Raw genomic sequence first — 25,719 nt, 5'->3', positions numbered from 1 at the left:
AGTCTATTATGAGTTAATATTGAGACTCCTTGTCTGCTGTTATAGCTGGCTGAAAAGGACTGACTGAAATTTAAGGCGGGTCGGTACTTTTCTTCACATTTTCACAAATGGCTTTCTTGTATGAAGAAGAGATCCGTTTTTAATTTTGTGATATTATCCATCATCTTAATTCTCTTTGCCTGTGAATGAATGCAATTTACATTCCATGAAACAAAAGTTATACTTGACGTATTAATAAGTGTCCCGCATTCCAAAAACATGCATGGTAGGTTAATTTAGCACTCTAAATTGTCCGTAGGTGTGAATGTGAGTGCAAATGGTTGTTTGTTTATATGTGCCCTGAGATTGGCTGCCGACCAGTTCAGGGTGTACCCCGCCTCTCTCCCGAAGATAGCTGGGATAGGCTCCAGCATGCCCCCGACCCTTGTGAGGATAAGCGGTATGGAAAATGAATGAATCTTCTATGTAAAAATATGTTTGTTTGTTTTCTGACCAAATAAAATAATGATTCTTCAAAATCAGTTAAATGCAAATATTTGTGCTCTACATTTCAGGATAAGTTTATTATAGACACCGATTAAATATTTAATATTAATATTTCGATATTTATCCTCACAGAAACCCTCACATATACATGTAACTTTAAGAACTCATGAAAAGAGAAAAAAAAAAAGCATACACTGGTTTTGGATTTACATATAGGGAGCAAACATTTACAATCATCAGATTAAAAGTGAAATAGGATACATTGTTTTTTGTGCTTAGCTGTTTCCAAAATACGTTATGTGTGTGTATTTATATTTGGGGAAACAGCACACACACACACACAAACATGTCGTTTATAAAATAAATAAAAATTATTATTTAATCTGATTATTTTAAACATTTACTCTTTATATGTTTAGGCTATACAGTAGGTAAGCACAAAAACAATTCATATTCTTCTAATGTTTGCTTGTGTGTTTACAGGTACCAGTATATTTAACGCTGTAATTGGAAAAAAAAATAAAAAATTTAAATTAACATTTCAAATAATCAGATTAAAAATTAAACATGTTGTTTGAGGTTTCCCAAATATAATAGTGCTTGTGTGAATAGGTTAACGAGAGGCATTGACTCTGTGCAGTTTGAAGGTTGTCACCTTACGAAGTTTGCTCCATGGAGTTGTGTTACTGTCGTTCACGGGGGCGGATTTGCCACATTCAATATGGCGGACCCCGACGTAATGGCGCAACGGCCAAACCCGCTCAAGGTTGGATCCGAAGCCTCCCTTGTACCTGCGCGTCAGGCATGTAAAGTGCTGTAGGGCGACACGGCGGGCGCACAACATCATGTTTACTGCCTTGGCGAGTGGCGCCGTGGTGTTTCCTGGCCTTTTCTACGGGCTCGGGAAAATACTCAAGTTTACATTTCCACACTGGGACGACGCAGACGTAGTGACCGTCAGTGAAAGGTCGGTCGTTGTTTCAACTTCATTGAAGCAGGTGCCACTTGACGTCTTATTGTCTGGGTCAGGTTCAAGCAGTAACACTAACAGTTCAAATCGATTCATTGATTATGAGAGCGACGGTTATCGACATAGGTCAAAATGGCTTGTCATTTTTTTTTTTATAATAATAATTTACATTTCCACGTGTGTGTGTTTGTGTTTTCTTCCCAGGATTGTTTCTGCCATTCACGGTACCATTTCTACCGTAACTGGAATAATAGTGGTTTCATCTTGCAAGAATGTCATGACTGACAGGTAATTTAAGGTCATAAGATAAGTGGAACAGTGGAACCTCCAAAGTCAAATTTGAAGTTCAACCAAACATTTTCTGTTGATGTAAAAAATAGTGTGACTATGTGAAATTAATAGTACCTGGGTATTGAACAATGCAAGTGAAGATTCCAATAAGAAAGAGAATAGGGATATATTGGTTATAAATATAAACAAATGCAATGTTAAATTTCAAATGCATTCAAGTTTAGTAAATGACAAAGTCAGATTCTACTGAATACTATGTAACGAAAAAGTGGTACAACCTCCCTTGTATTCAAGTTAAACAAGTTCTGGTTGAACCTGCTTCTGTGGTTTAGAAAGTAGTGCACTCATTATTCAAAAAAGGATGTGTTGACTTCTGTAACGTTCCAAAATATTTTCATTTTATTTCAGATTTTCCAAAAATATAAACTGGTCGGTGGGCAACATCTACTGGTTAGCAGCTCTGCTTTACACTACTGAGGTTTTACATTTGAATCACAGCTCTGAGTCTTCCGGTGTTGGGTTTACATGTTCTCCCCATGCTTGCATATTTCTAACATTTCACAAATATGCCAGTTAGGTTAATTCAGGACTAAATTGCCCATAGGTGTGAATGTGAGTGAACACACAGGAAGAGCAAAGATAAGATTCAAATGAACCCCATAACGATGAGGCAGATTGGCTAAATAAAAACGGAATGCAATAATTTGCAAATCCTTTTCAACCTATATTCAATTGAATGTACAACAAAGGCAAGATATTTAACGGCCAAACTGATGAAAGTTATTGTTTTTTTGAAAATATTCTCTCATTTTGAATTTGATGCCTGTAACACGTTACAAAAAAGCTGGGACAGGGGCAACAAAAGACTGGGAAAGTTGAGGAATACTCCAAAAACACCCAGTTGGAACGTTCCACAGGTGAACAAGTTAATTGTAAGCAGGCGAATCTGATGTTTGGGTATAAAAGGTGCATTCCCGAAAGGCTCACTTGTTCACAAGCAAGGATGGGGTGACCGACATTTACCACTTTGTGAACAACTGCGTGTCCAACAGTTTAAGAACAACATTTCTCAACGTACAATTGGAAGGAATTTAGCGATTTCATCATCTACGGTCCATAATATAATCCAAAAATTCAGAGAATCCGGAAAAATCTCTGCATTTTACGCGGCAAGGCCGAAAACCAACATTGAATGCCGATGACTTTCGATCCCTCGGGCAGTACTGCATTAAAAACCGTCATCATTGTGTAAATGATATCTCCACATGGGCTGAAGAATACTTCAGAAAACCATTGTCAGTTTACACAGTTTCTCACTACATCTACAAATGCAAGTTAAAACTATACTATGCAAAGCGAAAGCCATATATCAATAACACCCAGAAACACCACCGGCTTCTCTGGGCCCGAGCTCATCTGAGATGGATTGACGAAAAGTGTGCTGTTGTTTGACAAGTCCACATTTTAAATTGTTTTTGGAAATCATGGACATCCTGTCCTCTCGGCCAAAGAGGAAAAGGACCATCCGGATTGTTATCAGTGCAAAGTTCAAAAGCCAGCATCTGTGTATATGTATGGCGGTGTGTTACTGCCTCTGACATGGCTAATTTGCATATCTGTGAAGGCACCATTAATGCTGAAAGGTATTTACAGGTTTTGGAGCAATATATGCTGCCATCCAAGCAATGCCTTTTTCAGGTATGTCACTGCTTATTCCAGCAAGACAACACCAAGCCACATTCTTCACGTGTTACGACAGCGTGGCTTTGTAGTAAAAGAGTGCGAGTCGGAGACTTGCCTGCCAGCGGTCCAGACCTGTCACCCATTGAAAATGTGCGGGGCATTATGATGCGCAAAATACGACAACTGAGACCCCAGACTGTTGAGCAACTGACGTTGTACATCAAGCAAGAATGGGAAAAAATTCCACCGACAAAGCTTCAACAATTAGTGTCCTCAGTTCCCAAATGCTTATTGAGTGTCAGTAAAAGCAAAGGTGATGTAACACAATGGTAAACATGCCCGTCAACAGTTTTTTGGGGAATGGGTTGTAAGCATAAAATTCAAAATGAGTGTATATTTGCAAAAAAAAACATGTTTATCTGTTTGAACATTAAATATCGTTTATTTGTAGTATATTCATATGTAACTTTGCACTTGTAATGATGTCTATCAATAGTTTATTGTATTCTACTGTTAACAAATTCTTCTCTCCCCACACAGTCACTGGCTGGTCAGTGAGTTTATATTGTTTGGAGCTTCCTATATGACCACTGACCTGTTTGCCATGTACTTGAGCCACTACCATATTCAGAGGCTCAGAAGTCAGAGCAGCCTGTACAACAGCCACTCTCGGAAAACAATTAAGGCTTTCCTCTCCAAGGACTGGTTGCTTGTCTTTCATCACTTGGCACTGGTTCTGTTTTTCCTGCCCATCGCTTTGGTAAGAATTTGGCATGTGAAACAGAATTGGTCTGTTTGTAACACACATCCTACTTTTTACATATTGTATGTCTCTTCCAGTTTTTCAGAAGAGGACTGGGCGATTTCTTCTTCGGCTGCTTTTTCATCACAGAACTCAGCACACCTTTTCTCTCTGTTGGAAAGATCCTCATCCAGGTACACAACACACCACCACCATTGGGCTTCGTTCACCAATAATGCAATTTTTCCCGCCCTCACCTATGGTCAGGAGGTGTGGGTAGTGACCAAAAGAACAAGATCACAGATGCAAGCGAGTTTTTCTGCTGGGTGTCTGGGCTCTCCCGAAAAATCCCAAGTGCATTCTTTGTTACTTATTTTAATCTCTTACTTTTAGTGTTTTAATTCCATCTTCAATGTTTAATCTTATGGCCAATGTACTAAATTACGACAGGCTTCCTGTGCTGATGACACTATTATGTGAGATGACTGAATTTTGTTTATATCCTGTCTGACTCCTCTTCTCCTGTCTTGGATCCAGCTGGGCCTTAACAACACCAGGCTGCACAGCATCAATGGCATATTAGTCCTCTTGACGTTCTTCACATGTCGGATCTTGATTTTTCCCTTCATGTACTGGATGTACGGGCGGCACGTTGGCATTCCACTGCGCAACGTACCTTTCCATCTGCCTTGGCACTGCAATGCGGGCAACCTGACTATCTTCACGCCCCAGGTCTACTGGTTTTACCTCCTGCTGAAGAAAGCCAAGCGACTGTACAATAGACATGGGAAAGAAAATTAACTCAAAACAGATCACCTGTTTTAACGCAGAGTTGTTTGAGACGCACAAGGTACTGCCATGTCAGTGCAGCTATTCTAAAAAGAAAATACTGTTTACAACTCAGACATTAACTAAATTACATCACTGTAAATCTTCCTGGGCACAGTTAGTTTGCCTTTCTGTTACAGCCAGCATAGTGCACTTTTCTAAAAAAGGAATGTAAGAATTTTATAATGAGTTGAATAAAAATGCATGTGCAGTATATATGATTGCTGTGATTCTGTGTAAACAAAAACAAAAATTAAAAATAAATCAAATTGGCTCACTGTCTTAGGAAACGCATCCTAATGAAGAACATCTTGAAAGTGAAGCCAACCCTAAGGAAATGCAAAAGACATTTGATGTGAAATATTTGCTTGTACTTCACCCGAAGTCCAATCTGAATAGTACTAACTAGTAGATCTGAACTTCTAAAGAAAAAATATGCGAAACTTGGCTTTCCTTTGAAATGCATGTGAAGTTTCTCAAATGAGGCTTTTTATTGCTTTTTTTTTTTTGTGAATATTTTTTTGGCCAATTAATTGCACACAGTTTCTCTATAATGCAAGACGTCAGCAAAGTTTGACCTTTTAATAAGTAGTGGACTCCCCTTGCCAACTACTTACACCAATCAGAATGAGAAAACGCTTTTTTATTGATTTTTAGTAAATATTTTGGATGATAAATTGCACACAGTTTAACCAAAATGTAAGATATCAGAAAAGTTGGACCTGTAGTAAGTAGTGGACTCCCGTTTCCACTACCACAGCAATCAGACTGAGGAAAAATTAGTTTTTATTGATTTAGTGAATATTTTGACTTGTTGAATTTTGGTGAATATTTTTGCCAATGAATTGCATCTAGTTTCTCTATAACGCAAGATATCAGCAAAGTTTGACTTGTAGTAAGTAGTGCACGCCCATTGCCAACTACTACACTAAACAGAATGGGGGGGGGGGGGGGGGGGAATATATATATATTTGCTATATGGTGATTTGTTACACATTTTTCACCCTGGAATGTGTAATTTGTAGATGGTCACTAACACCGACGGTAAGCGAAATGTAGGCTCGTTATCGCCATTATTGCTGTTATTGCGTATACATTTGTAGTGACAACAAATCCAGCCGCGAGTTTTTTTTACAGACACTTTTCGTAATTGTCTACATATTACACATGTGATATAGTCGAAAATGTAGTTATGAGGCCGCGCACCAGCGTGTGAACGAATCTCAAACATCCGGGCAACCTTCTCTCGCTGACATTTTTTTAAATTCTTTTTTTTACTTTACTCATGGTAAACAAGTGCTTTAGATGCTTGCGCCACAGCTTCTTAGCTGCGGCATTTTCTTATTATTTATGTGTATATATATATGATTATATATGTATGTATTAATGTTATTGTGACAACCTTTATTGTGAAAGCACGACATAGATAGAAATTCCTGCCCCCGCCTTTCCTGTGCGTCATATCCGGTGCGTCGCTCTGTTCATCTTTAACGGTACTGTTGTACAATAGTAAGGTTTATTGTTGTTAGAGTGATACATTATTGTGCTTTAAGGGCGACGCCAACGATCATCATGCTTAAAACGTTTGCTTGTGGAACCGTGACATTTGTTGGACTTTACTTCGGCTTCCGCAAAGTTCTCAGGTGGACTTTCACACGCTGGAGCGACGCGGACGTATTGATTGTCAGCGAAAGGTTGGTCACTTCAAGTTCATTTGTCTCACCCGCCACCTTCAACGAGGACACAGTTACGGTATTGCTTCTTTCTTGCCTGCAATAAACAGAGGTGGAAAATGTACTTAAGTAGAAGTACTGATACTTTGTATTTAAAAAAATAATAATAACTGTGGTAAACGTTTTGATTCAACGTCTTTACTTCAGTATATGTAAAAAAAAAGACAATAAAAAAAGTCAAATTTATCTAACAAAGGTTAGCTATGTTCCAACAATATTCAGAATGCCTGTATATGAAAATAGACGGTAACATTGGCTAGAAGGAAATAATGAGCCCTAGTTTGTGAGTTTGCGATGTGCACGTTTCCCTTCTCTGCAGAAATGTAGCGTTAAAGTTTATCATATGACGACAAACTTACATTTTGCTTAAACACTGAATTTGGAATAAACACACTTTAATATTATAAACACGAGAAATCAAATTTGCGATAAAAGACAGTGGTATTTGTTGTTTTGTATTTAAATAGATAACATTAATTCTTATGTCTCTCCATCTTCTATTTATATATCTCCAACTGCCTTTCTTTTTGATGTAGATCTTTTTTTCAAAGGCCAACAACCCAAAAAAAATAAGAATGTCCTTCAATAAAAATCCAAACTTCAAACTATTAACAGTCCCGACCTAAGAGTTGATAAAGGGCCTTAAAAAAAACAATTCAATTATGTTATATTCTTTGTTACAGCCACTTTGCTCCGCACACGACAAACAGGTCTGTCTTTTACTTTAGTGAACAGACAATCTGCCTCCCACCTGTCTTGGAAGTGAAGCGTTTTCCATCTTTCTTTTGGCCATTTTTGGGAAGGGCAAGTGTAAATTTGCTCAAGGAGACTGGTAGCATAGTTGCTAACGACTACAACAGAAAGGGAAGGGGCAAAGCATTCTGGGATTTGTAATATTAGTGTGCTATATGCTGGCGGGCCAGCTCTAATACACATTTGATATGGTCTTGCGGGCTAAATATAATTACATTGTGGGCCAAATTTGGCCCCCGGGCCTGAGTTTGACATATATGACCTAAACCATGAGGAAATGTGTGACCGAAAGCTTGACTCTTTGGTAGAAAAATACTCTTATGTTAGTCTTATTAGTTGAAATGTGATGTTTAAGCGGGCTATTTTCAGATTTTTAAATGGCTTCTGCTCGAGCTATCTCATTTTCCGGGTCAAACTTGGAGCAAGCGAATCGTCAGATTTACTTCAAAATTCACAGAAAACAATAATAATAGTGAATCGTAACCATAAAGTTTTCTATCATGTTCAAATCCTATGAACGTGTGATTTTCGACACCAAAATCGAGGAAAATCTCAACCGAAATGAACATTTCAAAAACGAGGAGTAAAGGGATTTCCCAACAATGAAATCAAAAAAGAACATTTATTACCTTGCGCGAAACAATGAGAAAACTCAATTTTGGTGGACCGTCGCTAAATTAAAGTATCCGAAATCCGGCACAGCGAAATGGAAAGAAAATAGCGAGTGTTTTTGGATTTATTAACATACCTACAAAAGTAAAAATAAATTTTTATTGTCAGTTGTCAAAACAACACCTATTGTGATACTTGGCGCAACAGGAAAAAAAAAAACCTGCACACAAAATACTTTCCCTTTAATTAACTAACATTACTCTTACATAGTGCTCACACTGACAAGCACAAAAATCACTTTAAATGTATGTTTTAAAAAAATAAAATAAAAACTCTGCTTGACATTTATCAAAACAATGTGTTCCCACTGCTTGGCTAACATTGTGAATTGAGTAACAAAAATGCTTAACGTAAAAAAAAAGAACTGCGTTCGGTTTTACATATACAGACCCTTTCCCAAAAATTTTAATGTCATGGAAAAGTTTATTTCCATAATTCCATTCAAAAAGTATTCAAGTATTTATTTGTATATTTAGACATAATTTGAGCATCAATTTTATAAAATCCACGAAATCGGGAATTCAAAAAAATTTAATACTGTGAAGAAATGTGCCCAAATTTTGCAGCCCATTAATGTTTTAATCTGAGTGTCACACACTAATCATCTCCGAAACTCAAAGCACCTGCACAGGTTTCCCCAGGTGTCATTAAATTGTCTCAGTTGGGTTCAATATGGGGAAGACTGCAGGCTAGACAACTGGCCATAAGACCATCATTGATAGCCTCCATAGGATGGGTAAGCCACAAAGGTTCATAGCTAAGGCAGCTGGCTGTTCACAGAGTGCTGTGTCCAAGCATAGCAATGGAAAGTCTCGTGGAAGGACAAAATGTAGCAGAAGATGCACCAGGAAAAGAGATGACCGTGGGCTTCAGCGGATTATCAAACAGAGAAGATTCAAGAATCTAGCAGAGATCCAGAAAGAGTGGAAGGAGGCAGGAGTCACAGCTTAAAAAAAACCCACCACATTCAGACTTCATCCGGGAGATGGGCTACAACTGTCGGGTTCCTCGGGTCTGAGCCTGAGCCAACATAGGAAGTGTCTCAACTGGGCCAAGGAGAAGAAGGACTGGACTGTTGGCCAGTGGTCCATGTTCCTATTTTCCGATGAGAGTAATGTGTGCCTTTCATTTGGGAATCAAGGTCCAAGGGTTTGGAGAACAGAACCCAAGTTGCTTGAGGTCCAGTGCGAAATATCTGCAGACAGTCATGATTTGGGGTGCAATATCCAGTGCAGGTGTTGGTAAACTCTGCTTTCTTAAATCTAAGGTCACCGCAGCAGTCTACCAGAATGTTTTAGAGGACTTCATGATTCCTTCTGCTGAGGATCTGTTTGGAGCTGCAGATTTCATCTTCCAGCAGCAAAACCCTGCCTATACCGCCGGAAGCACCAAAACCTGGTTTGATGCCCATGCCATCACAGTGCTTGACTGGCCAGCCAACTCGCCGGATCTAAACCCCACTGAGAATCTATGGTGTATTATCAAGAGGAAAATGTGGGGCACCAGACCCAAAAACAAAGAACAACTGACAGGAAGCATCTTGGAAATGTAGGCTTCCATAACTCCCAGGCAATGCCACGGCGCATCGAGGGAGTGATTAAAGCAAAGGGATTCCCAACCAAGTATTGAAGATTAACATATTGTTTTTGAAAGTTCCATATTTTGATTGATTTAATGTGACACTAAATTCTTTTTTTTCTTTTTTTTTTGACAAAAACTGAGAAGTAAATGGTGATTTCTTCATAGTATTCACATTTTGTGGGTTTTATGAGCTGGAAGCCCAAATTATGTAAAAATAAACAAATAAAGACTTGAAATTGTTTAAATTGTGGGCCCTGAATCTATCATCTATGAAAGTTTGACTTTTTGAATGGATTTATGGAAATAAATCAACTTTTCCATATTCAATTTTTTTGGGAAAGGGTCTATAGGAAGTAAAAGGTTGAAGTACAGATACCTGAAAAATTGACTTAAGTACAGTCACAAAGTTTGTGTACTTCACTGCTACCACTGATGATAATAAAATGCTGCATTACTATTATAGAGCCAAAACATTGTACGTTAGGCTTTGACACATAGAAAATAAAATGTAACTCAGTGCTTTTGTTTTTTAGTTCAATTTTCCAGTTTAAAACTTTTTTTTTTTTTTGTACTCTTAATTTAAAGGCAGTGTTTCGGGAGAGAGGCCAGGCATAATTGGGCTTCAATTCTATTTTTAAAGCCACTTATGCTGGGCACAACACATACAGTACACCCATTTTTTTAACATCTTAACTAATCTGAATTGACCTTTTGAGTAGCTTAATAATAATGCTACAAGGCATCCATACTACATGACGATAGAAAGGAAAAAGAAATAGTAGTAGTACTGTAGTGGTAGAAGACAAGTGGAAGCTTCAGGGTACTTCCTTTCTGGCCATCGTTATATTTCGTGACCAATCGAAATGCCATCTTTAATCTGACCCTAAGAAATTGAATCAGTACGTTGTCAATAGGTACATTTTATATTTGATTTGTTTTTCTAAATGAGGGGTTGTGGCGGTGATTGTTGCTGTTTTCAGGCTCATAGATGTTATCCACGCTTCCTTGGCTTCTGCGACCGGAGTCATCACCGTGACATCGTGCAAAAATGTCATGAAAGACAGGTAATGTAAAGCCATGTGATTTTTACACTGGCTTTGGTCCTTGTAACTCCACAATGGCAATGTGGCCGACAATGTTCATAATCACTCTACCAAATTCTTCTCACCATACGCAGTCACTGGATGCTCAACGAGTTTCTGTTGTTTGGATATCCCTATTCGGCCATCGACCTCTATGCCTCGTATATGAGCCACTTCCATACTCACAGGCTCAGAGGGAACAGCATGTACAACAAGCACTCTCTGATGACACTGAAGGCTTTCCTCTCCAGATACTGGTTGACAGTCCTCCATCACCTGGCAGTGCTTGGTATTCTCTTACCCATTGGTGTGGTAAGATTTTAGTGTGTGTTGAAACATGAGATTGATTGGTTTGTCAGTTTTGAACACTCATGCCACTTTATATATATATACAGTAAACCCTCGTTTATTGCCGGGGTTACATTCCAGAAAACCCCCACAATTAATGAAATCCGTGAATTAACGACCAGTTATTTATTATAGAAATGTATACGTTCCGTATGTGCAATTCAATGCCAATACGTGATACTTTAGAGAGATGCAGGTATTTTATTTGTCCACTTGAGGTCACAATCCACACACTTTACACATGCCTATTAGAGGCAGGTGTGCTAGCATTGGCACCTTTCCTCACACTAACGGAACTGGCAATGTAGTTAGCAAAAAAGCATTATAGGAAAGCAGATGTAGAAAATCAAGCTAAACATTGCTCTTTACTTGCATTTGTACTTGTCAATATTGTTATACGAGTGTGCATTAGCTTTTTGTCGGGCTAGCGTTGGTATTTGTGAATTTATTTCATAAAACTGACACTGTGGCTTGTGTTTTCAACTGTGACTTTCCGGTTATGTTCTTAGCAATTTAAGCAATTTAGTGACTTACCAAATGTATGAGTTGAGATTACTGAGTATGGTTTCTTTTTCTGTTAAGAATAAGAATCCAATTGACCTTGTGTGAGTCATTGTTGCCACATTTAAATCATATAGCCAATAAAGCTAACTGTATTAAAGATGTGCAGGTGAGTAACTGCACTACATTGACCTGTAAAAAAAAAAAAAAAAAAAAATAATAATCTGCGATGCACTAAAGCCGCAATAAGTGAACTGTGATATAGCGAGGGATTACTGTACTGTGTTCAGATTCAGAAAACTTTTGTCCTCGTATGTCTTTCAGTTTTACAGGAGGGGATTGGGTGATTTCTTCATCGGCTGCTTGTTCATCACAGAGCTCAGTGTCGCTTTTGCCTCTATTTCAAAGATCATTGTCCAGGTACGCGACTCACCAACAACACTGGGACTGGTTACAACACTGAACTGAAAATAGATTTGGCAGATTGTGAACACAACCCCAAGTGGAAGTTTTTGAAAACAACCATTATCCCGTCTCCAGAGCCGCCGTCTTTAACCAATGAAAATCGTCATTGTTTAAATACCTTCTCACGCCTCCTCTCCTGTCTCTTGCATGCAGGTGGGCCTCGAGAACACCAGGCTGCACAGAATCAACAGCATCTTAGTTCTGGGGACATTCGTCATGTGTCGGATCTTCATTTTCCCATACATGTACTGGAAGTATGGGCATGACTTTGGCATTCCGCTGCACAAAGTGCCCTCCCATCTGCCTTGGCACTGTAACGTTGGCAACGTGGCTGTTTTTTTGCCTCAGCTCTACTGGTTTTACCTCCAGCTGAAGAAAGCCCAGCGAGTGTTCAGACATAAGAAAGAAATCTAACCCACAGTACGTGCATACTTTGAAAACGTTAGGGATATTGGGTGTTTGGAGGAAATTTCAGGATGAATCTGAAATGCATGTGCATTCAAAAGTCAAAATGAGTTAACTTGCAAGGATTATAGCGTGTTGTAGGTTCAACCTTAAATTTCAACCAAAAGCGGAATAGCTCGAACTTTTTGTGAGCAGCGTAGCTTAGCTGTAAACGCACACAGCAATGCCAATCCAAGTAAACTAAAAGGTGTACACGTATGAAGGTAATTTGATAATTTTTGAGTCCAATTTCTCCCTTCTAAAGAAAATCAGCAGCGGACTCGATTATCTGATGGCTCTCGATCACGGGTGTCAAACTTCATCTTTGTGTGTAACGCACCTAGGACATTTGAATTAAACCAGTGTGATAATAAACTTTGATGCATATTTCATGAAACTTAACGCTATTGTTTCACAATATATACTATATTAGTGATTACCAAACAGGGTGCCGTGGCACACTACTTTTCCGTGAGAGATCATCAGGGGTGCACTGGGAAATGATCCAAAAATCATTCATTACAAATAAAAAGGTTTAGAAGATATATTTGTTTGTAGCTTGATTCCATGATTTCTTTCATAACTTGAATCATTTATTTTGTGGTTTCATTTCAGAGTAAAATGAGAAACCGAAATGCAAACATTGCAATTTAAGAAAAAAAGTTGGAAAAATTGGGGCGTTCGACACCCTTTGACCATATATTATATATATACATGCTGTGAAAAAGTATTTGCCCCCATTTCAAATTATTTTTTTGCATAATTTCCCCACTTTAATATCATCACCCAAGTGAACTTAAAATGCTGTTTTAAATGGTGATTTCATTTATTAAGGGTGGGAAAAAAACTATTCAGTTACCTGGCCCTGTGTGGAAAACGTAGTTACTCCCATTGTTAGTTTACAAATAATTGTGGCTAATCGCCACTTTTGGTTAAGTTTCACTGATTACCTCCAGACCTGTTCAATCAAATTACTTACACAGAACCTGTTTGACAAATCAAGTCGAACAATAGCTCTAAAACAGCTGCAACAAAATGACACGATCCAAACAAATTCAAGAACAGTCAAGAAATAAAGTAACTGACATCTATCAGTCTGGAAAGGTTACAAAGCCATTTCTGAAGCTTTAGGATTCCAGCGAGCCAGAGGGAGAGCCATTAACCTCAAATGTAGAAATTATGGAACAGTTGTGAACCTTCCCAAAGAGCGTCCGGCTTACAAAAATTACCCCAAGAGAACAGCAATGACTCATCCAGGATGCCACAAAGGAACTCTGGAAAACTTGCAAAGGACTGCAGGCCTCCCTTGCCTCAGTTGAGGTCAGTGTTCATGACACAACAATAAGGAAGCGACTGGGCAAAAATGGCATCCACGGCAGACTTCAAAGGCGAAAACCACTGCTGACCAAAAAGAACAAAGGTTCGTCTTACTTTTGCAAAAACACATCTCAATGATTCCCAAGATTTTTGGGAGAATATTATATGGATGGATGAGATAAAAGTTGAGCTTCTGGGAAGGTGTGTGTCTCGCAATGTCTCCATAACAGAGTACCTCATACACGCACACATTTTCAGCAATTATCTTCAAATGTATAATGTATTTAGAAATAAATCCCTGAATTTACAGGGTCTTTAAACTTTCTTCCTTTAGATGGCAAATTGTACAAAGAAACTGGTTCCACCTGTTTTCATTTATACAACAGAATCAGACATGGTTTCCTTCGTGTATATCAGCTTTGTATTCAATTGAACAGGCCCACATTTCAGCATTATTTCAATAATCATAGTTTTTGTGACATTTTTGTTGGGTGGTGTGCCATGAGATTTTGGTAATGCCAAATGGGTGACTTGGCTTATTAAAGGTTGGGAAGCACTACACTAAATGACTCATAAAAATGAATGCAATTGTGATGGGATTCTTTGTTTTGAATTTTTTGTTATACTTTTTTTTTTCCCCACCCTTTCATCTTAAATTAGCTCATACATCCCAATGAAACACCGAAAAAACACCCGATGTGAAAGCCACCCAAAACTCACATCAAAATGGCAAGGGCATCATGCAGGAGATAATACGAGTTGCGCTATCTTCTGCTGTAGAACAGACTTCATCTCTTGGTTCTCCAGGTTGTCTGTAATGGTGTAGAAGAAGTGCTTGGTGTTTTCATTCTCCAGGGGGGTGCTGCTCTTGGGGAAAGCGGACATGATGGTCTGGTAGTGACTGAGGATCTCCAGGCTGGACAGGAAGAGAGGTTCACTCTGGCCTCCAGGCATCATCACCTTAGAACAAAATGAAACTATTATCGCAGTTCATGGAAAATTCACCAAGAAACCATGGAAATCGCCGCAGTAAAGAACAGTGAACTCCCGTATATTAGCGGTCAACATTCACAAATTCAGCTGTTAGCGGCTTTCCTTCGCTGGAAAAAAAAAAAAAAAAAAAAAAGAAACTTTTTTTTCTTCTTTTTGCTCAGTCCAAGTCCAAAACCATGTCTAATATAAGAATATTGCTTTGGTATTATCTTGGTGTCAAGAACAACAAACATACCACTGACGTCTTTTATTGCAAATTTTATTTCTCGTGTTTATAATATTTAAGTTTGTTTATTTCAGATTCAGTGTTTAAGCACAATTTAAGTTTGTTGTCATATGATAAACTTTAACGCTACATTTCTGCAGAAAAGGGAAACATGCACATCGCAGTGATTTTTCATTAAATATTGAGTTTGGCCTGCGACGTTGTCCCAATTTTTTTTATTTTGGCCCACCGTGAATTTGAGTTTGACACCCCTGCAGTGTAAAATGTTCTATATGTTAGAAAAACCCATGCAAGGACAGGGAGAACAGGGCAACTCCACATGTGAAGAGCAGAGCTGAGATTTAAACCTTCAGAACTGTGAGACAGACATGCTTAACTACTTGTGCTGCTCATTTCAGTTCAAACTCATGTAGATTCATTAACAAAACAGGAAAGTACTTTTCTGAAGGCAAATTCCTAGCAAATTTCAACTTACAAATAATTATGGTGTTTTACATAATGTTTACATTTCTTGAGATAGTGAATTTTGGGTTTTCACTTTAATCATTACAATTGTGATTGTGTGTAGTGACTCTACAAACCCCAATTCAAATGAAGTTGGGACATTGTGTAGAACGTAAATAAAAACAATAATGATTTGCAAATCCCTTTCCACCTATATTCAATTGAATACACTACAAACACAAGATATTTGTATCTGTTCAAACTGATGGACATAGATTTTTCTTTTTCTTTCAAATATTCTCAAATTCTGAATTTGATGCCTACAACACGTTCCAAAAAAACACATTCCGGGACAGGGGAACAAAAGACTGGGAAAGTTGAGGAATGTTCAAAAATCGCCTGTTTGGAACATTTCACAGGTTAATTGGAAACAGGTGAGTTTCATGATTGGTTATAAGACGAGCATCCCCAAAAGGCTCAGTTGTTCACAAATCAAGGATGTGGCGAGGTTCACCACTTTGTGAACAACTGCGGGAGCAAACAAGTCCCAACAGTTTAAGAATGTTTCTCAATGTAGGATTGCAAGAAATTTAGGATTTCGTCATCTATTGTCCTTATAATCAAATCTGAGTATTTTGTTACATCACAGTAAGACATTGACGCTTCTTACCTGGATGTGTTGAACATGACAGAAGATCTGACTGAGAACGAAAAGGACCTCCTGACTCGGAACCTGCTCGACAGTTTGTGCACCTTCTTTAAGATCTTTCAAAGAGTCTTGGGACATTTTAGAAACTTTAAATGAGTTGCAAGATACATCGGAAACTTTTGGTGGTGCAGGATGTACATTGGGCGAGACTGTAAGAGTGCCAGATGCGGGCAGGGCTAACTTGGCTCTTAGCGAGTTCATCACCTCCCTCACCGTGTGAGCATATAATCTTGCAAGGTGGGCACAGCCATCTCCTGTCAACCAGTGAGAACAGCTGGATCCACAGAGCAGCTGCAGGACTCTGAGCATGAGGACTGAGAGGCAGAGTTCATAGGAAAACCTTCTCAGATCTAGGAGGGGCAGGAATTCCACGTACTCCAGCGAGAAAGGCACATGGAGGCGACCTGAGGTAATCAGCTCCTTCAAGGCTCCAAGTAATCTGCTCCATTGGGGGACGGAACACCAGGGCATGGTCTGGGTTAGCGCCACCAGCAGGCCTTTACTGAACATGCTGACGTGTTCAGACTGACGCTGGTCCAGAGCCAGACAAGACAACATGATAGACTGGAGGGATTCTGACAGTGCGCAGCACTCCATCCACGCCAAAAGACCTGTGCCGGGTCCGTACTGGGGAAGGTTAAGACCCGACCATTCCTAAAGATGATGTAAAGACAAACACATGAGACAAAGATCATTTAGAAGAAATAGTGTAGCATCATCATCTTCTTTTCCTTTCGGCTTATCCCTTTAGGGGTCGCCACAGCGCGTCATCCTTTCCATGTAAGCCTATCTCCTGCATCCTCCTCTCGAAACACCAACTGCCCTCATGTCTTCCCTCACGACATCCATCAACCTTCTCTTTGGTCTTCCTATAGCGCTCTTGCCTGGCAGCTCCATCCTCATCATCCTTCTACCAATATACTCACTATTTCTCCTCTGGATGTGTCCAAACCATCGAAGTGTGCTCTCTCTAACTTTGTTTCCAAAACATCGAACGGTGGCTGTCCCTCTGATGAGCTCATTTCTAATTTTATCCAACCTGGTCATTTCCGCCACCTCCAGCTCTGCTTCCTGTTGTCTCTTCAGTGCCCCTGTCTCTAATCCGTACATCATGGCTGGCCTCACAACTGTTTTATAAACTTTGCCCTTCATCCTAGCAGAGACTTTTCTGTCACATAACACACCTGATACCTTCCTCCACCCGTTCCAACCTGCTTGGACCCGTTTCTTCACTTCCTGACCACACTCACCATTGCTCTGGACGGTTGACCCCAAGTATTTAAAGTCCTCCACCCTTGCTATCACTTCTCCCTGTAGCCTCACTCTTCCCCCTCCACCCCTCTCATTCATGCACATATATTGTGTCTTACTTCGGCTAATCTTCATTCCTCTGCTTTCCAGTGCATGCCTCCATCTTTCGAAGTGTTCCTCCACCTGCTTCCTGCTTTCACTGCAGCTCACAATATCATCTGCAAACATCATGGTCCACGGGGATTCTAGTCTAACCTCATCTGTCAGCCTATCCATCACCACTGCAAACAGGAAGGGGCTCAGGGCGGATCCCTAATGCAGTCCCACCTCCACCTTAAATTCGTCTGTCACACCAACAGCACACCTCACCGCTGTTCTGCTGCCCTGTATTATTCTAACATACTTCTCTGCCACTCCAGACCTCCGGATGCAGTACAACAGTTCCTCTCTGGGTCATAGGCTTTCTCTAGATCTACAAAGACACAATGTAGCTCCTTCTGACCTTCTTTGTACTTTTCCATCAACATCCTCAAGGCAAATAATGCATCTGTGGTACTCTTTCTAGGCATGAAACCATACTGTTGCTCACAAATACTCACTTGTGTCCTGAGTCTAGTCTCCACTACTCTTTCCCATAACTTCATTGTGTGGCTCATAAACTTTATTGTTCTATAGTTCCCACAGCTCTGCACATCACCCCTGTTCTTAAAAATGGGCACCAGCACACTTTCCCTCCATTTCTCAGGCATCTTCTCACGCGCTAGAATTCTATTGAACAAGCTGGTCAAAACCTCCACAGCCACCTCTCCTAGATGCTTCCATACCTCCACAGGAATGTCATCAGGACCAACTGCCTTTCCATTTTTCATCCTCTTTAATGCCTTTCTAACTTCTCCCTTACTAATCATTGCCACTTCATGGTCCACCACACTTGCCTCTTCTACTCTCCCTTCTCTCTCATTTTCCTCACTCATCAACTCCTCGAAGTATTCTTTCCATCTATCTAGCACCCTACTGGGACCAGTCAACATATTTCCATCTCTATCCTTAATCACCCTAACCTGCTGCACATCCTTCCCATCTCTATCCCTCTGTCTGGCCAACCCGTATAGATCCTTTTCTCCTTCTTTAGTGTCCAACCTGGCATACATGTCATCATATGCCTCTTGTTTGGCCTTTCCCACCTCTACCTTTGCCCTATTTCGCATCTCAATGTATTCCTTCCGCCTCTCCTAGGTCCTCTCAGTGTATCACTTCTTCTTAGCTAACCTTTTTCCTTGTATGATTCCCTGTACTGTGAGGTTCCATTAGACTAAGCTTTTCCTGTTTTAGGTCAATTAGGATTACTAAAATTATTTGTTTGATAAATGGCAGAAGGATTTATTTTCGGCAATTTGTCATTACTTTCTTCAAAGTCAGAAGTTTACGTACATTAAGATTACTATGCCTTCATGGGAAACCTCAGATGTCATGTATTTGGAAGCTTCTGTTAGGTTTATTGACAACATCTGAGTTAATGTTATATTTTAACTAGATACACCTGAAACCCACTGCTTCTTTGTGTAATTCTTGGGAAACTCAAAATAAATCAGCCAAGATTGCAGGAAGAAAATTGTGGCCTGGCACAAGTCTGGTTCATCCTTGGATTCAATTTCCAGATGCCTGAAGGTGCCACATTAATTTGTTCAAACAATTATAAGCAAGTATAAAAAACAGAGAACACCATCGCAGCTTTGAAATATGGGGATGGCAGCATGATATTGCGGGGTTGTTTTTGCACAGGAGGGACTGGTGCACTTTCCAAAATAGATGGCATCATGAGGAAAGAACATTATGTGGAAATGCTGAAGCAAAATCTCAAGACACCAGTCAGGAAGTTTAAGTTTGGGCGCAAATGGGTTTTCCAAATGGACAATGACCTGAAGCATACTGCCAAACTGGTTACAAGGTGGCAAAGTCAAAGTTTTAGAGTGGCCATCGCAAAGCACTGATCTCAATCCTATTGAAATTTATGGGCAGACCTGGAAAGGCATGTGCAGGCAAGAAAGTCAAACTTGGCTAACTTGGCCAGTTTTGTCAGCAGGAATGGGCCAAAATTCAATTAAATTCAAACTATTGTGAGAAGCTTGTGGAATGAAAGCCAATACTAAAGCAAAATGGGGGGTGAAAATTGCTGTCTGTATAACCGAAGAGGAAATAACCCAGCTCATTGGGTGTTATCTTGACACAGCATCGTTGTCATGAAATTTCCAAAAGAAGTCCCACCTGCTCAGGAAGATGACACACTGCCAACAGAGACGTGGGAACTTCGTTTTTGAAGTGTCTACCCCACACGGGTTTCAGGTGAAAGTAAACAGTCCAGTCCAGTTCCTTCATCTTATCGTGGAGCCAGAAGAGAGCTCTGGACCAGCGACTTGGGGCAGCTTCCACCTGGACGCCCACCACCTGTGCCAGTGTGATCAGCACCGATGCCAGCAGCTCTTTGGTGTCCATGGACCAATGGTGTACAGCACCCTCGGGTGGTTGCTCCAAACACCTGGCAAAAGACAAGAGTATGGGGCAGAAATAAAACAAAGGTCAGCTGATCATGATTTCAGTCACTGAATCATGACAGTCCATGTCGGTAAGCAACTAAAACTTTTTTTTTTTTTTTTTTTTTTAAATCTTGATAAGATAATAAAAGGCATACATTTTCGTTAATTCCTGCATTTGACTTAAAACTGTATTTTATTATTTATATTATTATTGCTATGTTTTCTTGAATTGTATTCAAATGTAAATTTATATAGGTGAATTAGAATAAATTAGAATATCGTGGATTTATTATTTCGGTAGTTCATTTCAAAGAGATTCACTACACACAGACTAAACTATATATATATATTTTTAATCATTCTGATTATGAGAGTTTATAGCTAACAAAACCCCACAATTCACTATCTCAAAAAATAGACCATTTTATAAGACTCAATTTAAATGTTTTTTTTTTAAAACAGAAATTAGGTAGGAATTGGCGCACTTATTTAATCACTTGGTTTTTTTCTCCCTCACCTGTATGTTATTAATCTACTATTTATACCTCTCAAAGTACAGTACTGTATTTTAAGATGCTTTTTGTATTGATGTTACTTTTTTTCATTTAGTTGGCTTACGTCTGCACCATAATGTCGGAACTCAGTCGTACACCAAGGACTCCCAGTGCAGTACATAATGTCAATATGTTCAATTGAAACTACAGTCTTTGTTTGTGTTCAACCTGAGGGCCTGGTCATGAAACTGAGCCAGGATGTAGAGCAGTGGAAAGGGAGAGCATTCCAGCACCCAGTGGGCTGAGGAGGAAGCTACTTCTTGCTGGACGTCCACACACAAGGCGGCGTGGAGAAGTTGCAGACTTAGATTGAGATCAACAACGTTGCTGCCTGGAGGGAATGTAAAGACACACGCAGAGTTGGACATTTAGTATCGGACAACTGGAAAAACTAATAATTATTAAATAAAACAAGTAGAAGTTTAAAATGAAAGCTGCTGCAACCATAGACTCCAGCATATTTTGGTTTCATATTTTGTATATTATATTACAGTAAGCCCAAAATGAGCTGGGCTAAAAATTCGAAATATTTTTTGTGGATGGGGTATCAATTGACTGGGAACGACAAGAAAGTGGCAAAGGACTTCAGAAGTTGTCAGAAAGCGATATATGACAGGCATTGAATATGGCTATGCAAACAAATGTATAGTCACCTCATTATATTACGATATATACACAAAACAAATTGATGGATAACTGGTTTTGAAATCAGACACCAGGGAAATTAGTTTGTTCAACTATTGTTGAATTTATTTTAAAAAAGGGGTTGCGTGAAAGAATGCTTGCAAAAGCTTGACTTTATTCAAAGTGTAGATAATTTACAATTTTGGTACTCTTGGTTTGAGCAAGAATCAAAGTAGATGCACATGAATTTGCTTTGTCCGGCTACATGAAATTATATGACGAGACATTAAGTTTGACAAAGGTGTTTTAGAGCACTCTAAATGAACTATAAATTAAGAACTGATAGGCAGAATTAGATAAGCCCATAGGCAGCATGGTGAATTTGTGATTAGCGTGTCTGCCTCACAGTTCTGAGGTTAAGTGTTCAAATCTTAGAAGAATCATCATCTTTATTGTCATGAACAATGCATGCAAGCACACAAAATTTGTTCTCTGTATTTTACCCACCACAGTGAACACACACTCTTGGCTCTGGCTTTCCTGTACAAAGTTTGCATGTTCTCCCTGTGCTTGTGTGGGTTTTGGCTATATCTGCCCTGCCACTGGCTGGCAACCAGTCCAGGGTGTACACCCGCCCGCCATTCACCCAAAGCCATGACCCTAAATGAGGGTATAGAAAAGGGATAGACAGACAACACTCACCTGAGAGAGCTAGGTTAGGCAGGACAAAAGTGTTGACAAGCTCCTGAGGTGACAGGAGGCTCTCTCTTTCCCCTTCAACTGTTGCGACTGGCACCATCATCAGCTCCACAAACTTAAGGAACTGTTCCTTTTCATTGTCTGAGAGTGATCTGACGCTTATTATTTCCTGCAGACACCTGCAGAGTAGACGTGTTGGATTTCTTCTCCCGTCGCTTTTGCTTTCTGTAACACCTCCCAGGCCGGGCAACTGCTGCAGGATCTTACTCATGAGAGCGAACGCCCCTTTATTAAAGATGGCAGAATGACAGCAGGATCTCAAAGTAGCCTCTGGGTTCTGGAAGGCCACTCTGGCGACTAAAGACACTGCTGTGCTGAGGTTGCCCTCCGCCGTTGGAGCTTTGCCTCCTCCCTGGATGATGCAGTTGAAAGCCATGTTGAGCTCTTGCTCAAAGCCGGCGATCAGAGCGGAGGAGCCCGAGCATCCACAGAAGCCCTTACTGGATATTCTCAGAATGGCAGCCAAAGCTTTATTCTTGTCTTCCAAGGCGAGCGCAGTGAACACGGCCGTGACAACTTTGAGCAGCCTCCTGGCCTGGCTCACGCCAAAGCTCTCGCTGTGGAGTTGACTCGTGAGGGTGGAGGCCAGTTGGATTAGCGTGTCACAGTGCTGGAAGGCCGTTTTGTTCTCTTCAAGGCAGTCCAGCCACCGCTCCTCATGGGCCGACCAGCTCTTCTCGCTGGCAAACAACACAGTGACGTCGCGATAGTCCTCCAGCCGGTGACTTACGATGGTCATGGCAACCCTCATACTCAACTCTGAGGAGCTCTCTACAGTGGGGAAAGCCAGCGATGCAAGTAAACCTCGGAGGTTATTCTTCTCAGACTCTTCTTCTCCGGTCATGTCGGCTTCTTCCAGAGCCGCCAGCATTCTGTGGACACTTTGCTGTAGTCTGAAAGCTGTGTAACTGGAAGGAGGGCCGCTACACACTTTCAGCAAGCCGTGACTTTGCCAGAAATGGGTGAGCTCTGCCACACTCCTCAAGGCTTCATAAAGGCTCAATCTGCTAGGCTGAAACTGGGATGGGGTTAAAGAGGCACGGAGGTCTCGCTGAACCTCCTGTATTAGCTGTGAACTCAGCTTGTCACTGTTCTCGCTGACACTCATGGCTTTGGACAGGAACACAATCTTGTCTTTGATTGGAAGGATGACTGAATGATCGATGAGGAAAGTTGTGTAAAGAGCATCGAGACAATTAGAGAGCGCATATAAGCCGTGCTCTGGTTTGGATATGACATCCTTCATATCTGTGAGCGTGTGGAGGAGAATGTCTAGGACACCCGTGTTGTGTGGTAATGCTGATGAGTCCAGTTTCAGCCTCTTGGCAGCCTGATGAGTCAAACTAGCAGGCTGAGAAGTAAGATGAGCAACCTGGTTAGCAAACAACACTTCAAGGTTTTGCTGCTCTCCAAACTGCTCATATCTGCCTTTCCACAGTTGCCACCATAACTCAAGAAAGAAATGGACATCATCCTCACCCACAGGGTTGCTTTTCACATGCTCCGTCAACCGTTCCAGCTCAGAACACATCTGACGCGGAGGAAGACACAGTAGAAAATGAGCAAATATGTCTGCAGCTGACAAGGATTTGAGCAATTCCATCAGGACGGTGTGATTGACTTCTGGGAGGGGGCTCTGGAGAGGGAAAAAGGTGCTCTCCCTCCACACCTCCTCCACATCCTCTCTATTCTCCCTGCTCAACAACTTCAACCACACAACACAAACTAACTTTTTCCTCCAGGAGGCGGCCTTGCTCTTGAGATGACCACCGACATCCTCCTCGCCACAGATTTCCCTCACTGTGGCCAAGACTGGCTTGCCCACCTTGTCCCAGTCACATTTCTGAAGTGAGCTCAGCGAGGACGGCAGACATAACTTATCAGCCAGGAGGAAAGATCCTTGAAGAATGGCCCAGTCTGAAGCAAAAAATGACAATAATTCAAGTATCAGTAGCCCTCTACTCAAAGACTCCCCAGATTCTTACATGAACTGCTCATTTTTTAAATGAATGATAAATCAATGTCTTCAAATACATACAGTGTCGGGGAGTAACGAATTACATCTAACGAGATTACATAATTGAATTACAAAATGTATGTAATTTTAACCCATTACATTACTGGGAGAAAATGTGTGATTAAATTATAGTAGGTGACATGTGATTGGCTCCCTCTGGTCATGTGCCATTTTGCTGTAGTCTCAAACGTGACATATTTCCAAATATCACCTCAACCTTGTGGCGCAATCTTTTAGTTTGACATTTTTAAAACGTTTACCTGGTTTGAATCCACTTTTTTTAAAGAGGAAACATCTAAGGGTCATGTTGATGCATTAATTCAACATTAAGAAAAGCAATCAAAATGCACTCAAACGTTATTAGTTATATTACGTTGAGGCCGTAATTGAAATAGTTATACTTCTATTTTCATTCATTTACATTTTCAACAGGGTAACCCGTTGAAACCAACATTTCCAAAGTAATCATGCTTCATACATAATCTATCCATTCTCTGAACCTCTTATCCTCACTAGGGTAATGCTTTTTAATATCAGTTAATATTATATCAGACAGACAGTACGAGCACTATACTCTGACTTCAGAAAAGAGGGAAACTACTTTCTGTGCAGAAGTTGTTTCTTCTTCATTTTTTCCCAAATTATTAAACCTTTAAGGCGTTGAATCAGGACTTTTACCAGTCCTTTTTACACAAGTATATGAACTTCTACTAAAGCACACTGTGAGTTCTTATACCACCTATGGCTATTATTCAGTGAACACAATGAAAGGATGTCGAAGGGGTGTAGATGAAGCTCTTGTATTGTTTTTCAATTGATTAAATGGCGTCAACTTTACCTTTATCCATGGTCATGTAAAAAGGGCTTCGGTCAGTATTTAATCTGGAGCCACAACGTGTCAAAACAGGACTGACTTTGGTTTATTTAGCATCAAACAAACAGGATATGAAGACTGGAAGAGAGCTCGCAGATGGTCAACATGTCAAGCGTGCCCCTGGTCAACGAATCCAGACAAGAGTCGATTCCAGGTGCTGGTACTTTCCTACAGCGCCACTTTACGTCTTCTCTGAGTACTACAAGACGACAACATACCCGGAAGAACAGATTCAGTCAATTTTGCGATCACTCCCAATGTTTTCATACTAAACGAAACGTGCACTAGTACCATTTTGGTTTTAATGTCCATCGAATATTACACACAAATGAATGTACTTAAAAAAAGCCACCATGTAGATTTCGTTGGATGTTGTTTTTTTTCTCCTGAAAATGAAAGTGAAAGTAAACCGATACCTAGTGCTGGGAAAGCAAGTCAGAGACGTCTCGTGTAGTCATGTGTTTGCTAAAGATATTAACTTTCTTTTTATTAATATGTGCCGGTAAGTCAGTCAGCATTTACAGTTTTTCTCGATATCGAGAGATTTTCCTGCTAATTCGTGAGTAAATGTACAGGACTAGGCTACAAGACAAGACTGTCACGTCTTCTAATTACACTCGACTACAATGGCAAGCCGTTTATGCACGATTTATACGATATCCTTGATATCCACTTTAAGGTCCATATACTCTAGTATGCTCTTGTAAGGCAATTTACTAGTAAAACAACTGTCTTATTAGTATTAGTAATAGTATTAATATCAACTGCCGTGTCAAGTTCTTGACGTGTGCATGCAGACTAGTAGGACAACTGGCATTCAAGTGCATTCTACTATGTT

General features: G+C 40.2%; 3 protein-coding genes across 10 annotated transcripts; 2 read left to right on the top strand and 1 right to left on the bottom strand.

Annotated features, from left to right (window-relative positions):
* Nucleotides 1-1,192: 1,192 nt before the first annotated feature.
* LOC133482072 (TLC domain-containing protein 3A-like) lies at nucleotides 1,193-5,216 on the top strand. Of its 3 annotated transcripts, none has more exons than XM_061781672.1 (6): nucleotides 1,193-1,453; nucleotides 1,661-1,744; nucleotides 2,156-2,197; nucleotides 3,971-4,190; nucleotides 4,271-4,366; nucleotides 4,710-5,216. In XM_061781672.1, the coding sequence occupies exons 1-6, from the start codon at nucleotides 1,332-1,334 to the stop codon at nucleotides 4,971-4,973; spliced, it is 828 nt and encodes a 275-aa protein (XP_061637656.1). In that variant the 5' UTR covers nucleotides 1,193-1,331; the 3' UTR covers nucleotides 4,974-5,216. The 3 variants fall into 3 exon arrangements, with proteins under 3 accessions (XP_061637656.1, XP_061637657.1, XP_061637658.1); XM_061781674.1 differs by having other exon boundaries at nucleotides 1,346-1,484; XM_061781673.1 differs by lacking the exon at nucleotides 2,156-2,197 and having other exon boundaries at nucleotides 1,199-1,453.
* On the bottom strand, nucleotides 5,005-25,050 carry gemin4 (gem (nuclear organelle) associated protein 4). 6 transcript variants are annotated; one of them, XR_009789686.1, is made up of 8 exons: nucleotides 24,846-25,046; nucleotides 21,934-23,907; nucleotides 20,776-20,938; nucleotides 19,785-20,055; nucleotides 16,230-16,922; nucleotides 14,617-14,856; nucleotides 12,254-12,309; nucleotides 5,005-6,770 (listed from the first exon to the last, which is right to left on the bottom strand). XR_009789686.1 is itself a non-coding variant. In XM_061781659.1 (7 exons), the coding sequence occupies exons 1-6, from the start codon at nucleotides 24,859-24,861 to the stop codon at nucleotides 14,635-14,637; spliced, it is 3,339 nt and encodes a 1,112-aa protein (XP_061637643.1). In that variant the 5' UTR covers nucleotides 24,862-25,046; the 3' UTR covers nucleotides 5,005-6,770; nucleotides 14,617-14,634. The 6 variants fall into 6 exon arrangements, 3 of the variants coding, with proteins under 3 accessions (XP_061637643.1, XP_061637640.1, XP_061637641.1); XR_009789685.1 differs by lacking the exon at nucleotides 5,005-6,770 and adding an exon at nucleotides 12,002-12,134; XM_061781659.1 differs by lacking the exon at nucleotides 12,254-12,309.
* LOC133482073 (ceramide synthase-like) lies at nucleotides 6,560-13,124 on the top strand. Its single transcript, XM_061781675.1, has 5 exons — nucleotides 6,560-6,694; nucleotides 10,720-10,803; nucleotides 10,917-11,133; nucleotides 11,995-12,090; nucleotides 12,289-13,124. Exons 1-5 carry the CDS (start codon nucleotides 6,573-6,575, stop codon nucleotides 12,547-12,549), a joined length of 780 nt encoding a protein of 259 aa, XP_061637659.1. The 5' UTR covers nucleotides 6,560-6,572; the 3' UTR covers nucleotides 12,550-13,124.
* Nucleotides 25,051-25,719: the final 669 nt, after the last annotated feature.

The sequence above is a fragment of the Phyllopteryx taeniolatus genome, chromosome 8 (genome assembly GCF_024500385.1).
Source record: "Phyllopteryx taeniolatus isolate TA_2022b chromosome 8, UOR_Ptae_1.2, whole genome shotgun sequence".
NCBI classification, from domain to species: Eukaryota; Metazoa; Chordata; class Actinopteri; order Syngnathiformes; family Syngnathidae; genus Phyllopteryx; species Phyllopteryx taeniolatus.
The sequence above is the reverse complement of the archived record's forward strand: the minus strand, read 5'-3'. Positions and strand labels throughout refer to the sequence as shown.